The sequence below is a fragment of the Trachemys scripta genome, chromosome 1 (genome assembly GCF_013100865.1).
Source record: "Trachemys scripta elegans isolate TJP31775 chromosome 1, CAS_Tse_1.0, whole genome shotgun sequence".
Taxonomy (NCBI): Eukaryota; Metazoa; Chordata; order Testudines; family Emydidae; genus Trachemys; species Trachemys scripta.
In genome coordinates this window covers 93,289,035-93,303,749 of record NC_048298.1, presented here as the reverse complement: position 1 = coordinate 93,303,749, position 14,715 = coordinate 93,289,035, and the positions used below count along the sequence as shown (strand labels likewise).

The following is a 14,715-nucleotide window of genomic DNA, read 5'->3' as shown; positions in this document are numbered from 1 at the left end:
TGAAAAGCTTTGGTTCTAAATAAATAACCCTCTGCTTTAGGAAGCCTGTTCTGTTACTGGGTAGTGAATACCACTGTCATTGCTCACACAGGGGACAAAAATGCAGGCACTGAAAATAAGTCAGCCCGCTGAGGTGATCATGGCTAAGGCTACATTTTAGTCATGGGTATTTTTAGTAAAAGTCACGGACAGGTCACAGGCAGTAAACAAAAATTCATGGCCCGTGACCTGTCCATGACTTGTACTATATACCCCTGACTAAAACTTGGGTGCTTTGTGCAGGGGGGTGGGGGTGGCCCAGGGGTGCAGTGGGTGCTCTGGGAGGGGTGGCCCAGGGGCCCACAGCCCAGGACCCCCACTGTTGCAGGGGTGAGGGTGGCTGGTGGGCTCCCTACCTGGCTCCACACGGCTCCCAGAAGCGGCCGGTCTGTCCCAGCAGTCCCTAGGTGGAGGCGCAGCCGGGGGGCTCCGTGCACTGCCCCCTCCCCAAATGCCCACGCGGCAGCTCCCATTGGCTGGGAACTGTGGCCAATGGGTGCTGTGGGGGCAGTGCCTGCGGGCGGAGGCAGCGCGCACCATGCAGAGCCGCCTGGCCATGCCTCCACCTAAGAACTGGACATGCCGGCTGCTTCCAGGGAGCCCTCCCACCCTCCTGAGGGAAGCGCCACCCACTGTCCCCACCACCTCCCACGCTCCAACCCCCTGCCTCAGCCCTGATCCCCCTCCCACATCCAAACTCCTGCTGCTGCTGAGGGAGAGGGGCGCGGTGGTCCGAGACTGCCCCAGCAGCAGAAGAAACAAGAATAAAACAGTTTTATTCCCTTGGAAAGCCTATCCTGTTTAGTTACCAAATCAGTATTCTGACTATAATACCTCCCAAATGACACCAGGAAAATGGCAAGATTCAGCTGAATGCCACTTGTGATGGGGAAGGGAAGCTAGGCAGGGAGTGGAGATTATTCTACCAAGGTGCGTGGGCCAACACCAACTGAACAGCATGTGGTCAGTATTCACATTTCATTAACACACACACACACACACCCCGCCCCGGGTATAAATACCAAACATCAGCATGAGGCCCAGACCCAGGTACTTTCAGTTGAACTGAAACTGCAGACCAGGTTTCTCTTGTTTGCCAAGCAGGAAATGGGGGCTCTTGCTTTCTAAGGGCCTGATCCTGACTGGTGCTGAACAGCTCAGTTCCCATTGAGTTCGGGGCAGATGAGAGCATTCAGCCTCCAACAGGAAGCACGAGGCACTTCCCAGGACAAGGCATCCATAACCATTCCTCTCTGAGAGTCCAGCAGGTCAGAGCTGCTAGTGCTGCGAGAACAAGGCTGCATCACGATGTAGACACACTTTCTGTATCGCTGGATTTCTAACATCCTCTTCTGGGGGGAGTTTGTACACTGCTCTAATGCTGCAGCAATGCAGTTGATTAAACTGCTAATTAATATTCTTTTATTTTAATTTTAGCTACTCTTTGGAGACAACAGATGTAGTAACAATAACCCAGTGCTTTGGGCTCATATTGCACTTTTCATCTGAAGAGCTCAAAGCGCATCAAAAAGAGGCACAGGAATGACTCCTATTTTTGCAGATGGAGTAAATGAGGTGCAGAGCAGTTAAGTGACTAGCCGAAGCGCACGCAGGATGTCCAGAGCGGAATCATGGACAGGACCGGGTCACACAACTCCTAAGTCACTTTCTCATCCTGCCTCTCCAGCATCCAGTAGATCCCTCATCACCATTTCTTTCCCATGGCTGGATTGCTGCCCCTCCCCGCATCCTTCTAGGCACTCATTTGACTTGCAGTGTGACAGATGCTAATTACAGCGAGGCACTTGGACACGCTCAACAGGGAATTTTCTTTCCTGTAAATTGGGCTCTACTCACTTGACCAGCAGAGCTGCCCGGCCTTTGCAGTGCTAAGAGCCACGCTCGCTCACCGCTTGCCAGGAGCCCCAGGGCTGCACCTAATTTCCATATTCATGTACACAGAATTTTAATCAGCTCTAAAAATAACCGTTTTTTTTAAATTTTAAACAGAGCCCAGTAGATGTACACGGCGCTTGACAAAACACAAAGGCCAAGATTTAAAACATCTCAGACCAGCGCTGCTCTCCTTGGCCAAGAGCTGTGGTTTGAGCATTGGCCTGCTAAACCCAGGGTTGTGAGTTTAATCCTTGAGGGGGCCACTTAGGGATTTGGGGATTTAGTTGGGACTGGTCCTGTTTTGAGCAGGGGGTTGGACTAGATGACCTCCTGAAGTCCCTTCCAACCCTGATATTCTATTCTATTCTATTTCTGAAAATCAGCCCCCAAAGCTGGGCCCCCAAAATCACTACTGAAATTCTTTGGCCAAAGAGACTAGCACTGAGCTGAGATTTTAAATCCTCCATTTCCTACATTCTATTATAGATTATTATTTGTATTACGGTACAGCCTAGCGGCTCAGATGAGATCAAGACCACGCTGTGCTAGTCACTGCATAAATGCATAATGAGAGTTTATAATCTGCTAACTATAGAGACAAGTTAGTCAAAGGGGAAACTGAGGCACGGGGGTGTGACTTGCCCAAATTCACCCAGCACGTCTGTGGCAGAAATTGAGGTTCTATTCCTATCTTCTGACTTCCAATCCAGATCCTCATCTACTACACTAGAATTTCTCAGCTGGGGGGTCATGTCCCTCAGGGGAGTTACAAAAGGCAATCAAGGTACATTGTGAAGCACTGAAAACTTAATTAGAATCTAAAGCTCCTCCAGTCCTCCCTCCCTTACCCTTCAAGGTCAAATATTCAACCTCCTGAAATACACATATGGATACATGATGTAGGCTTGGTATTGTTATCATCAATACAGCTAGTATAAAAGTAAAAGTAAAAAAATATAAGGGGTCAGGAAAAAATTTACATTTGAATAAGGGGTTGCCAACCTGAAATGGTTGGAAAACACTGCACAAGAGCATTCTTCCACCCCACTAGCAGAATTAGACCTGTTTAAACCTGGTATTTGTGAGAGGAGACTCAGGCCTTGTATGTGTAGCTGGCCTCATCTTGATCTAGATTAAAATGTCTCTCTAGATTTTAGACTTTAATGAAATGCAGTTTGAACAGGTCAAAATCTACTGCACGGAAAACACCAACTTTTACAAAATCCATTTATCTATCAGGAAACAACTATTGCTTCAAACATCAGCTGCAGTGCAAGACTCAACACTAAGACACATTTGCATCCACTCAAATTGCATCCCGGTTCTGGCTCTTACCACAAAGGTAAGCCAGGCTTCATGCTTTCAAAATTCACGATCCTGTCTTCTTCTCACTTCGGCACAGCAGAACTTGCACTGCCCAGAAAAACAGAAAAAAAATGACAATCACACAAGTAAATACGTTAGGGCCTCTCTTTACATCCGTTTGCTTGTAATCGCCTTCTCAGGACTACATCCCAGCAGCTTTTATACTGCTCTGAGTCACTTCATTGGAGCAGTTCAATGCCTCTGTTAACCAATACAGCACTACACAACATCTTAGCTCTTTGGGGTCTGTAGACGCATCTTCCTAATGAAGGACCTTGCTGAACTGGGGCCTAGGTTCCTTAGTTGCTCAATTTGAGTACTCACCAGTTTTTCTGATCAGATTGTCTATTAAGGGAACATTTATAAAGGGTTAAGAGATGACATAAGCATGTTACAAACAAGGTGCTTTTGAAAATCTCAGCAGCATGTGTTATAGCTGGTGATATGCACATTGATACAAGGTTGGTCGTAAGCACCCTGTTGGACTCTATACCAACTGATTAGCCATTTGTTAAAATGACTGTAATCATTTATTTACCCTTTATTTCTAACATTCTAATTAACCTAACGATTTCTAGATGTACCTACTATAAAGGTTGACTAGTTTTTCCTGAAGAAACTCCTGTGTAGGGCATCCCACACCCAGGAACAGCGAGTTGTATTGGCCCATGGTGCCCGGGCTCCACCAATATTCAGGGCCCGGGGGCTCTGCTCCACCAATGTCTGGGGCCGGGTCTCTCCCCCAGCCCTGCCTGCTGCCCCCACACGCCTCCCCTGAGTATCCCCCGGCCCCCACTTGCTGCCCCCGCTCACCTCCCCCGGAGCCTGCAGCTCATGCTGACACTGCTCTGCCAGCTCCCGGCATCAACTGCTGCCGCAGAGTCCTAGTGTCCCCCATCCATAAATGGCAAGGCAGGCTGCCCTTACCCTGCCCTTCCGCCCTAGCCCTGAGCCTCTCCAACACCCCAAACCCTTCATCCCCAGCCCCAGCCAGAGCCCTCATCCCCCCGCACCCTAACCCTCTGCCCCAGCCCTGAGCCCCCTCCTGCCAGGGCCGGCTCTGGCTTTTTTGCCGCCCCAGGCAAAAAAGCCTCCCCCCGCCCCCCGCCCCAGCGCAGCAGGGAAGGGCACTGAGCCCGGCCGCAGGCCGCTCTCCCCAACCGGCCAGAGTACCGGGGGGAGGGCGGCGAGCCTGCCGCGGCTCCGCTGGCGGCCGGAGCCCCGGGAGGAGGGCAGAGAGCCCAGCCGGGGCTCTGCTCTCCCCGGCGGCCAGAGCGCCGGGAGGAGGGCGGAGAGCCCGCCGAGGCTCCGCTCTCCCCGGTGGCCAGAGCACCGGGGGGAGGGCGGAGAGCCCACCCGGGGCTCCACTCTCCCCGGCGGCCGGAGCACCGCACCGCCCCCCCTCCAGGTGCCGCCCCAAGCACAAGCTTGGTGGGCTGATGCCTGGAGCCGGCCCTGCCTCCTGCATCAGGAATCCCTCATCCCCAACCCCACCTCACACCCCAACCCTCTGCCCTAGCCCTGAGCCCCCTCCCACACCCCTCATCCTCAGCCCCACAGCCCTCACCCCTGCACCCCCTCCTATCCCCAAACTCCCTCCCAGAGCCTGCACCCCTCAGCCCAGAGCCTGCACCCAAACTCCATCCCAGAGCCTGCACCCCTCACCCCTTCCTGCACACCCACCCCTGCCCCAGCCCAGAGCCTACACCCAAACTGCATCCCAGAGCCTGCATCCCAGCCCTCCGCACTCCCTCCCAAAGCCTGCACCCTTTCACCCCCTCCTGCACCCCCACCCCTTGCCCCAGCCTACACCCAAACTCTGTCCTAGAGCCTGCACCCCTCACCCCCTCCTGCAACCACACCCCCTGTCTGAGCCTGGAGCCTGCACCCAAACTCCATCCCAGAGCCTGCACCCCTCCTGCGCCCTAATCCCCAGCCCAGGGCCTGCACCTCAGACCTCCTCCCCCCACTCGAACTCCTTTCCAGAGCCTTAGGCAGGTGCGGGGCAGCAGGTTCTTGGTACCACCAAAATTTCTACAAACCTGCCACCCCTGCCCACGCCAAACTCCTTATTTAATTTTCCCCTGCGTTTTCACTTCTTGATCATCCAATTTCTTTTTCTTTTATCAAGAGTTGTTGTGTTGATGGCCATCTTGTGTAATTTATCACCCCTTGCAGCACCACCTGCCCGGACACTGTCTGCTTTAGCACTACGTTCTTTGATTTCTGTATTCATCTCTACAATGGGGAACTTGCCACCCTTAACAGCTTTTTGACTGTAGAGCAATTCCGAGCTAGATCTTCAAATTTCTTTATTAGCCTCTTCCAGGCCTCTTTACCCATCTGCAAAGTTTACAATAAGGGCTAAAATACATTCAATTATTACCCCATTTAGGAAAACCCAACTGTGTATTTGCTGTGTTTGCAAATCTCCAGCTAAATCCATGTGCCCATTTCATAGATTAGCCTCTCTTCAAGCCAGGAAGAGTCATTTTAAATTCACAGGGATATTTAACATAGAGGTTATTGAGAGCAGTAACATCAATCCCCTGCATAACCAATTGATTGCAAGTTATCAATGAAAGTGTTACGGGTTTCAAGCTGTTAGCAGCATCAACAGCTAGATTTCCCACAATCAGGGCCGGCTCCAGCTTTTTTGCTGCCCCAAGTGGCGAAGCGGAGGGGGGAAAAAAAAAAAGATAAAGCTGCGATTGGCTGCACTTCGGCAGCATCTCTACCGCGCTGCCTCATTCTTCGGCGGCAATCCAGCGGCGGATCCTTTGCTCTGCGAGGGACTGAGGGTCCCACCACCGAATTGCCGCCAAAGACCCGGACATGCCGCCCCTTTCCATTGGCCGCCCCAAACACCTGCTTCCTTCGCTGGTGCCTGGAGCCGGCCCTGCCCATAACATACATGCGACTGCCAACAAAAGGGAGAATTTGTGCCAGTTATGATGGTGATTTTGTGATGGCTGGGCATGTTCCACTAGCAAACTAAAATGGGACCCTGCCTTCCCACTCAACTTATTCCACATGCAACACTTGTTTCTTCTGTTGATTCACTTTGAACCATGTTTCCCTCCTACTCTTCCCTTTACCAGGGTGGAAGCCCCTCTTCTTCTCTGCATGAGAGGTGCTGAAGGACTGCAACATAAACGAAGTCACAGAGATTGCACCTGGTATTTTCACCCAATAAGATGGCCTCGGGAATGTTCAGTACTTATGAAGGTATTCCCTGCTCCTACCACTGCACTATTTCTCTTTCCTTCTGTTTTCATGATTAGGAACTAGAAATGCATGCATCCTTTTAAAAGTAGGTCTGAAGACGCTCCAGTCTGATGTTGTTTTTAATCTTAGAAAACATTGATGACCACAATTTGCAATATGACGGCAGCCTGGGGGTCTCAGAGCTTTTGCAGGAGAAAATACATAATGAGGAACTGCAGAGCTTCTTTCCTGAAGGGTGGAACTACGAGGAAATGTTGCAGGACGTGATGGACCTCGAGAGGTAAGCAAGAGAAATCTTGGTCAAAAGAGAATTCTCACACACAGAGGCTGGTCAGCTGTCTCCTGATAACACCTGACCCCCAATTGAATAGCATCCAGGTCCCTTTGTCCATGACAGCACCGGGTGTTGCCTCCATTTTATTTGTTATTGGTGAACAATTTCAGATTTATTAGCACCAGTGAGGCTGTATAAAGCAGAAAAGGTTCTCTGCCAGCAGGCTCAGTTCAGGGAAAGGATAAGCTTCATCGCTAAGCAGAGCAAGAGAGAGGAATAGAGGGTGCCAGAGAGAACAACCCAGTGCCTCAGAATAGTGGTTCTCAACCTTTATGGGCTTTGGACCCATTTGTAAATGTTTATGCCCAGTCGCAACCCAGTAAATAGTCTGGGGCCTGGGGTGTTTTTGGTCAGGTCCTGCCCCCCGGGGGTTGGGTCCTGCCCAGCACTCACCCCACAATAGCAGCTCCTGCACTCCTGTGCTATGGGCCTGGCTGGGGTGGGCTTGGCTCTCTGGGGTTGCAGCACGACTCAGGTTTGGCCCTGCACTAGGACAAATTTGTGTGAGTGGAGTTGTGACCTGCCTCATGGGGTTGCAGTGCCATTCATTCAAATTTGGCCTAGCTGGACTCCCATCATCATGACATCTGAGCCAAACCTGAGTGGCGCTGCTACCCCGGAGGTTGCAGTGCCGAGAGTAGGGATGTGAGCCCAGCCAGCCCCATGGGACAGAACCACAGGAGCTGCCACATGACCTTTTGAAACATTCTGGTGACCCAATTTTGGGTCCCAACCCACAGGTTGAGAAACCCTGCCTCAGAGGGACTAAGGCTGCAGCAGTATCGACACGCAGCCCATCAGGGTAATCTGCTGGTGGCCTGCAAGACATTTTGTTTACGTTGACCATCTATAGGCATGGCCCCCCGCAGCTCCCAATGGCCGCGGTGGAGTTCCATCTCCTACTAGAGCCAGACCTCCCAGCACCCCCCACCCTACAGGGCTGCATCCTCTGACCTGTCCCGGTATATACAAAGATATCTTCTTAGTAACTCTGTGTCATCAAACCCTTCATAAAACTATTAAAATAGCTCACTTACGGTCTCCCTTGTTTGTTCATCAGATTCCTATTTTCTCCTTTATCTAACTTTTCCCTTGGTCTCTGTCTGATCTGGTTTTGATTAATGTATTTTAAGCCCAGACAGACCATAGTGATCATCTAGCCTGACCTCCTGCATGCCACAGGCCATGGAATTTCACCCAGCAATTGCTGCATCAAGCCTACGGCTCCCAGTGAAGACACCACATACCTTTATTTAAAGACTCAAGTGATGGAGACTCCATCACGACTCTAAGCGAGCTGTCCCAATGGTGAATTACCATCACTTAAAAACGGCACCTTATTTCCAGTCCGAACACGTCTAGCTTCAGCTGCATTCATTGGAAGCCTCCCCCTCCATCTTCTCCCTTGTTCTCCTTCACTGTGGCTTTGGCTGTGGAGAAGCTAAGTGGAAGCAGGGGTGGCTCAGTTTCCCTCCTGCTCAATGGGCAGATTCCAGCTGGCAGCGTCTTCCCACCAAGGGATGGGAAAAACAGTGATGGGGGAAGATTGACAGGGAGGGGCCATTGCAGGGTGGAGGTTACAGACCAGCCCTTCAAACTCATTTTGATGGAGCAGGCACAGCCACAGGGTCAATTATTTATTTGCATTTGAGCCAAATGCAGGTGACTTCTTTGCCCATGGCACTGAGAGAGACCAGAGCTGCTGCCAAGAACACAGGAAGGAAAGGGGAGAGGCTGAAAAAATGCAGAGCTCTGATTGTTTTCTCTCACCTTCCCTGCGGACAAAATTAATTTGAAAAACCCAACAGATCATTCCCCTGATCTTCCCTAATATGGAAAGTAGGAAGTCACCAGAAACTGGTTAGCAGCACCACAGGGTGGAGCTGACTGAAAAGCAACACTCAAAATGGTGCCGTGGGATTCCTCACTTACTGCACTTTTATGATTTCCAGGAAAAAATATTATTCAGCCTACAAATAAAAGCAATGAGAAGTTACTCCTGTTAGCCCTGCAGAACCAGCGCAGCTCCAAGAGCGTGAGCTGGATTCTTTCCTGGCTCACACGTCATTGTCCAGTAAACCCAACTGCAGTGCCACCTGTGGAACCTGTCTTCAAATGACCCTTTAATTACACCAGAGCAGCTACCCTGAAGGCAGAGGTGTAACTGAGGGCAGCATTTTGGAAGACAAGGCATTGCACAGCTGTAGCTGAGGGTAGTATCTGCAGAACGTTCATTGAGGTGATAATGCACAAAGTGTGGTCCAGCAGTTAGGGGGTCTACCCTGAGACTTAGGAGTCCTGGGTTCCCTGCTCTGCCACAGACTGTATGTGTGACCTTGGGCAACTCACACTGTGCCTCAGTGCAGCACTACCCTTCCTAACGGGGGTGTAGGGAGGATAAATACATTAAGAATAGGAGGCACCCAGTTCTATGGCAATGGAGGCCAGATAAGTATGTAAGGGATAGCGTCTATGTCGAAACCTAAAATATTGCCATTTTTGCATCACTGTAGTGTTTCATTGTGGACACTTACTACAGTGAGGGGAGAGGCTCTCCGGTTGCCGTAATTAATCCACCTCCTTGAGAGGCGGTAGTTTGGTCGACAGAAGAATTCTTCCCTCAACCTAGCACAGCCCACACGGGGACTTAGATCAGCTTAACTCCATGACTCAGGGAGATGGATTTTTCACACCCCTGAGCGATGTAGTTGGGTTGATCTAATTCTCTAGTGTAGACTAGCCCCGGGATACTTGCTGAGTTTACAAGGCTGGCAGTATCGTTATTATTTGAATTCCAATAGCGCCTAGAGATTCCAACCAAGACTGAGGCGCCATTGTGCAGGGCACTGTATCACACAAGCTAGGAGACAAGCCCTGCCCCAAAGAGATTATGATCAAGGCAAAGGGTGGTGGGGAAACAGGCCCAGAGGTAAAGTGACTTGCCCAGGGTCACCCAGCCAGTGAATGGCAGAGCCAAAATAAGAACCAGGTGTCTCCCAAGTCCCAGTGCACTACCTCAGCCATTAGAACACACAGTCTCTGCATATGTCAGAAAATATTTTCACTGCCAGGCATAGCAATGACTCTGATACACACAAGGGAACAGATCTGCTGAGGAAGAAGGCGCTTTTTTAACAGTCACTTTTCACAGCACAACTATAAGGTCTCTTGCAGTGACGAAAATATACCTTTGGCTTCTAACAGGTCTGAAGGAATCATCCCCTGGGAAGAGAGTGCCAGTGAAGATATCATGGTCTTTCTGAAGCAGTTCCCTGAGCAGAGAAAGGAGATAGAGAAGTGTATCCAGTGCCTTAAGGACATGGCAGACAACATTGACCTGATCCATAAGAACTGCACCATTGCCAACATGGCCGCAAACTCCACGAGCCTGGCGTCTGGCATCTTGACCATCCTTGGGCTGACCTTAGCACCGCTGACAGCAGGGGGGAGTTTGGCTCTCACGGCAACTGGGATTGGCTTAGGGGCAGCAGCAGCGGCTACCAGCATTTCTGTCAGCATATATGAGAACGTCAGCAATTCGAAGGAAAGGAGCAAAGCCAACGACCTGCTGGTGGAATGCCAAAGCAACCTTAAAACACTGACCCACCCCGATGAAGTGGATTTCAGACCCATCACCTCCCCAAAGAGCGAGGCCATGGGCAACCATCTGACACACGTCCTTTCCACTGCTAGTAAAATTCCAGAGGTAGTCTACAAAAGCGTTAAGGGGATAAGAACCAACGTAAGAGCATTCAAAGTGGTGAAAGCTAACCCTGGTTTGAAAGCCTTAGCACAACGGCTCACCGCGGCTGGGAGGACAGCCCGGAACACAGCAAAGGGGACCAAGCAAGTGCAAAAAGCCTTAGCTGGGACCACTCTTGCCATGTCCAAAAGTGCGAGGGTGCTCGGTGCCACAGCCGCAGGAGTTTTTGTCGTGTTTGATGCCTACAGTCTCGTGAAAGACTCCATCCATTTAACTGAGGGGGCGAAGGCAGAGGCTGCAGCAGATATAAGAGAAAAAGCTAGCCAACTTGAAAAGGACCTTCAGAATCTCAGCGAGCTGTATGAGGAGCTGAAAGGCATGGTATATGAATAAATGAGACACAAGTTCCCATTTCCAGCACTGGGCCAGGAGAAGAACCAATTCACAAGGGGAGGGGAGATTGTGGTAGGAAGTCAAAGCCCCCAAAAGCTACACACGATGCCAACTAACAAGGAGATGCCAGCTCCACTTTGACCAAAAGCATTAAGCGATCTGAACAGTTCAAAGAGATTGATACCGTAATTCACTCCCTCCTGCGTTTGGAATTCAGTGAAAGGATCAGGAGACGTCGTGCTACTGAACAACATTTTGTTAATTCAGAACCTGGGACACCATGAATCATCCTGCTAGGAATTTATCCTATTTTGCCTATGCTTAAGAGAAAGCAACAATATCCTGTAGGCATGTGTGAGAGATCTGCTCAGGAGTGAAATTACAAGAGCAGTAACTGCTTTTCAAATGAACTTGTAAAGCATTACACTTCTTCCTTTCTGATTTGAGTGTATTAGCTGCCTTGCCCACAGCTGTAATGCTCACTGAAGCATTTTAATTCACCTCAGCAAATAGATAGAAATACCTGAGATATTTGTGCCTTGCCACCATTATTTTTATATTAGAGTAGCACTTACGTGCCTCAACGCTGGGGGTTGTACAGACTCAGTGGAAACTGGGGCTCGGTGTGAAGAGAAGGCTTGAGGGAGAGAAATTTCTCCAAAGTTCTGAAATTCACCCCCATCTGCAAGAGCATCTGGAGAAGGGGAGATTCCCTCAACTCCCTTCATTTGAAATTAAAGCCATGCCGTGGAGTCCTAGCAGTTCTAGGCTAGCCAGCGTGCTTTAACCAACCACACAGCCATGAACTAGCATGGAGAGTAGCAAAGCGGTGTTTCCAGAAGGTGGAGAGTCAAACCTTTTACATTTCAGGGGAGGGGCACACCCTCACTCTAGCAGAGAAGAGGCTAATGAGTTCTTATGGGCTCAGCCAGCACTAACCAGGAACCAATATACGTGCCTCCATATCCTCGGGACCAGAGTACCAAGAGGGAGCTGATGTACAGACAGTAACTTAGAGAAAAAGGAAGGCTGCGAGCAGCGGCACCGGAGGCAGCAAACAGGGCGGCTAACAGGGGAGTTTGAGAGGGAGTTTGCAGGGGGAGGTAAAGGGGGAGGCAGGAGGGCGGGGTTCGGTGTGTGCTCTGCTTCCACAGGTGCTGTGGGCAGGGAGTGCAGCAGGCATGAGCCAAGCAGCAGGAGCAGACAGAATGCAGATGGCTGCATGTGGAAGCTGTGGTATGTATATGGTCCTAGCAGGGGAGCTGGAACACAGGTATGTGTGTATGAAGTGTCGCCTGATAGTGTTACTGGAGGAAAAGATTAAGGGGCTGGAGATGCAGGTAGATACCCTGGTGGAGTTTAGGCGGGGGTTTGAGCAGCTGATGGAGGACAGGCAAGGAGGGGCTGAAGGAGAGTGTCCTGCAGCGCAGGTAGAGGCAGAGGACGGTGAGAGGGGAATGGAAGGGGGAGAACATGGGAGGTGGAAGCATGTGACTGTGAGAAGCAGGCCAAGGAAAAGAAGGGCCAGCGAGGGGGGAATAGAACTCAGGAATAGGTTCGAGTGTTTGGATAGCGAGGTGGAGGGGCAGCAGGTGGCGGCTGAAGGTGGGAGAGTGAGGAAGAAGAGAAGAGCAGCTAGTCCGAGAGAGAGAGGGGAGGAGTTGATGGAGACAGCACCAATTCTGGGCCCCGGGAGGAATCAGGAAGGCATAAGGGGGAGCATAAGGGAAGATAAGAACAGGCACAGGTCAGGACTAGAGGGACTAGAGACTAGATTACTAGATCGCACTGTTGCCAGGCGAAGGCAGGTGTATGTAATTGGAGACTCTTTACTGAGGAGATTGGACAGGCCTGTGACCAGGGCGGACCCGGAGAACAGAAGGGTGTGCTGTCTACCGGGGGCAAAGATACGCGATGTGGACCTGCGGTTGAAAAGGATCCTAAAAGGAGCAGGTAAGAACCCCTTGATAATCCTTCATGTAGGAACGAATGACACGGCTAGGTTCTCGTTAGAGAGAATCAAGGGAGATTATGCCAGGCTGGGGAAGACGCTCAAGGAGATAGAGGCTCAGATTATCTTTAGTGGGATTCTGCCCGTTCCGAGGGAAGGGCAGCAAAGGGCTGATAGGATTGTGAGAATAAATAGTTGGCTAAGAGAGTGGTGCTATAAGGAGGGCTTTGGGATGTATGGCCACTGGGAGGCTTTCGGGGACAGACACCTGTTCTCGCGGGATGGGCTTCACCTGAGTAGGGAAGGAAATAGACTTCTGGGAGGGAGGCTGGCTCATCTTATCAAAAGAGCTTTAAACTAGGAAGTTTGGGGAGAAGGTTGGGAGATGCACAGTTAATCTCCACGCCAGATTCCAGTATGGAAAAGGTGAGTAAAATGAGAGGAGACATAGCCGGGGAGATGAGATTGGACATAGGAAGGACAGGGGGGACGGACGCAAGGAGGCCCGCAACTTATAGTGCTACTAATGGGAGACAGGCTAAACGACATACATTAGGGTGTTTATACACCAATGCCAGAAGCCTAGGTAATAAAATGGAGGAATTGGAGCTCTTGGTCCAAGAGCTGAAACCAGATATCGTAGGAATAACAGAAACGTGGTGGAATGGCAGTCACGACTGGAACGCAGGTATGGAGGGGTATGCGCTGTTTAGGAAAGACCGGAATAAAGGTAAAGGTGGGGGGGTGGCATTGTATGTCAATAGTGAAATAAGCTGTAAAGAAATAATAGTTGATGGATTAGATAACACAGAGTCCGTCTGGGCAATACTCACACTGGGTAATAGGACTACTAGAGCCTCTCCGGGGATAGTGCTTGGAGTGTGCTATAGACCGCCGGGATCGACCCAAGATATGGATAAGGAACTATTTAATGTGTTTAGAGAAGTAATTACTAATAGAAACTGTGTAATTATGGGGGACTTTAACTTCCCAGATATAGATTGGGGCACAAACGCTAGTAGTAATAATAGGGCTCAGATGTTCCTAGATGTGCTTGCTGATCAATTCCTTCATCAAGTGGTAGCTGAACCGACGAGGGGGGAGGCCATTTTAGATTTGATTCTGGTAAGTAGTGAGGACCTCGTTGAGGAAGTGGTAGTGGGGGACAATTTGGGCTCCAGTGATCATGAGCTAATTCGGTTTAAAATACATGGGAGGAGTAACAGAATTAAGTCAAAGACTAGGGTTTATAATTTTAAAAAGGCCAATTTTAACAAATTAAGGGGACTGGTAAGGGAAGTGGATTGGGCAAACGTATTAATGGATCTAAAGGCAGAAGAAGCCTGGGATTACTTCAAGTTAAAGATGCATGAGCTGTCGGAGGCCTGCATTCCAAAAAAGGGAAAAAGATTACAAAGCAGGAGATTTAGACCGAGCTGGATGAGCGACGGACTCAAAGGGGCGATTAGGAAGAAACAGAAAGCGTACAAAGAGTGGAAGAGGGGAGGGATTAGTAAAGAAACTTACCTTAGCGAAGTCAGAGAATGTAGAAATAGAGTGAGAAAGGCCAAAGGCCGTGTAGAGTTGGACCTAGCGAGGGGAATTAAAAGCAATAGTAAGAGGTTTTACAGCCACATAAATAGGAAGAAAGCAAAGAAAGAAGAAGTGGGACCGCTGAAGACTATTGCCGGAGAGGAGATTAAAGACAATCTAGGCATGGCGCAATATCTCAATGAATATTTTGCATCGGTGTTTAATGAGGCCAATGAAGGTATTAGGGATACTAGCACCACTACAGAGGGGCAT

General features: G+C 50.1%; 1 protein-coding gene across 2 annotated transcripts in view; it reads left to right on the top strand.

The window, feature by feature from the left end:
• Positions 1-11,958, top strand: part of LOC117881030 (apolipoprotein L6-like) — a 36,401-nt gene extending 24,443 nt beyond the window's left edge. For both annotated transcript variants that reach the window (XM_034777824.1, XM_034777813.1), the window contains exons 2-4: positions 6,402-6,528; positions 6,658-6,808; positions 10,067-11,958. In XM_034777824.1, coding sequence (XP_034633715.1) covers positions 6,498-6,528; positions 6,658-6,808; positions 10,067-10,958 — 1,074 coding nt within the window. In that variant the 5' untranslated portion in view covers positions 6,402-6,497 and the 3' untranslated portion in view covers positions 10,959-11,958. The remainder of the gene's footprint in view (positions 1-6,401; positions 6,529-6,657; positions 6,809-10,066) is intronic.
• Positions 11,959-14,715: the final 2,757 nt, after the last annotated feature.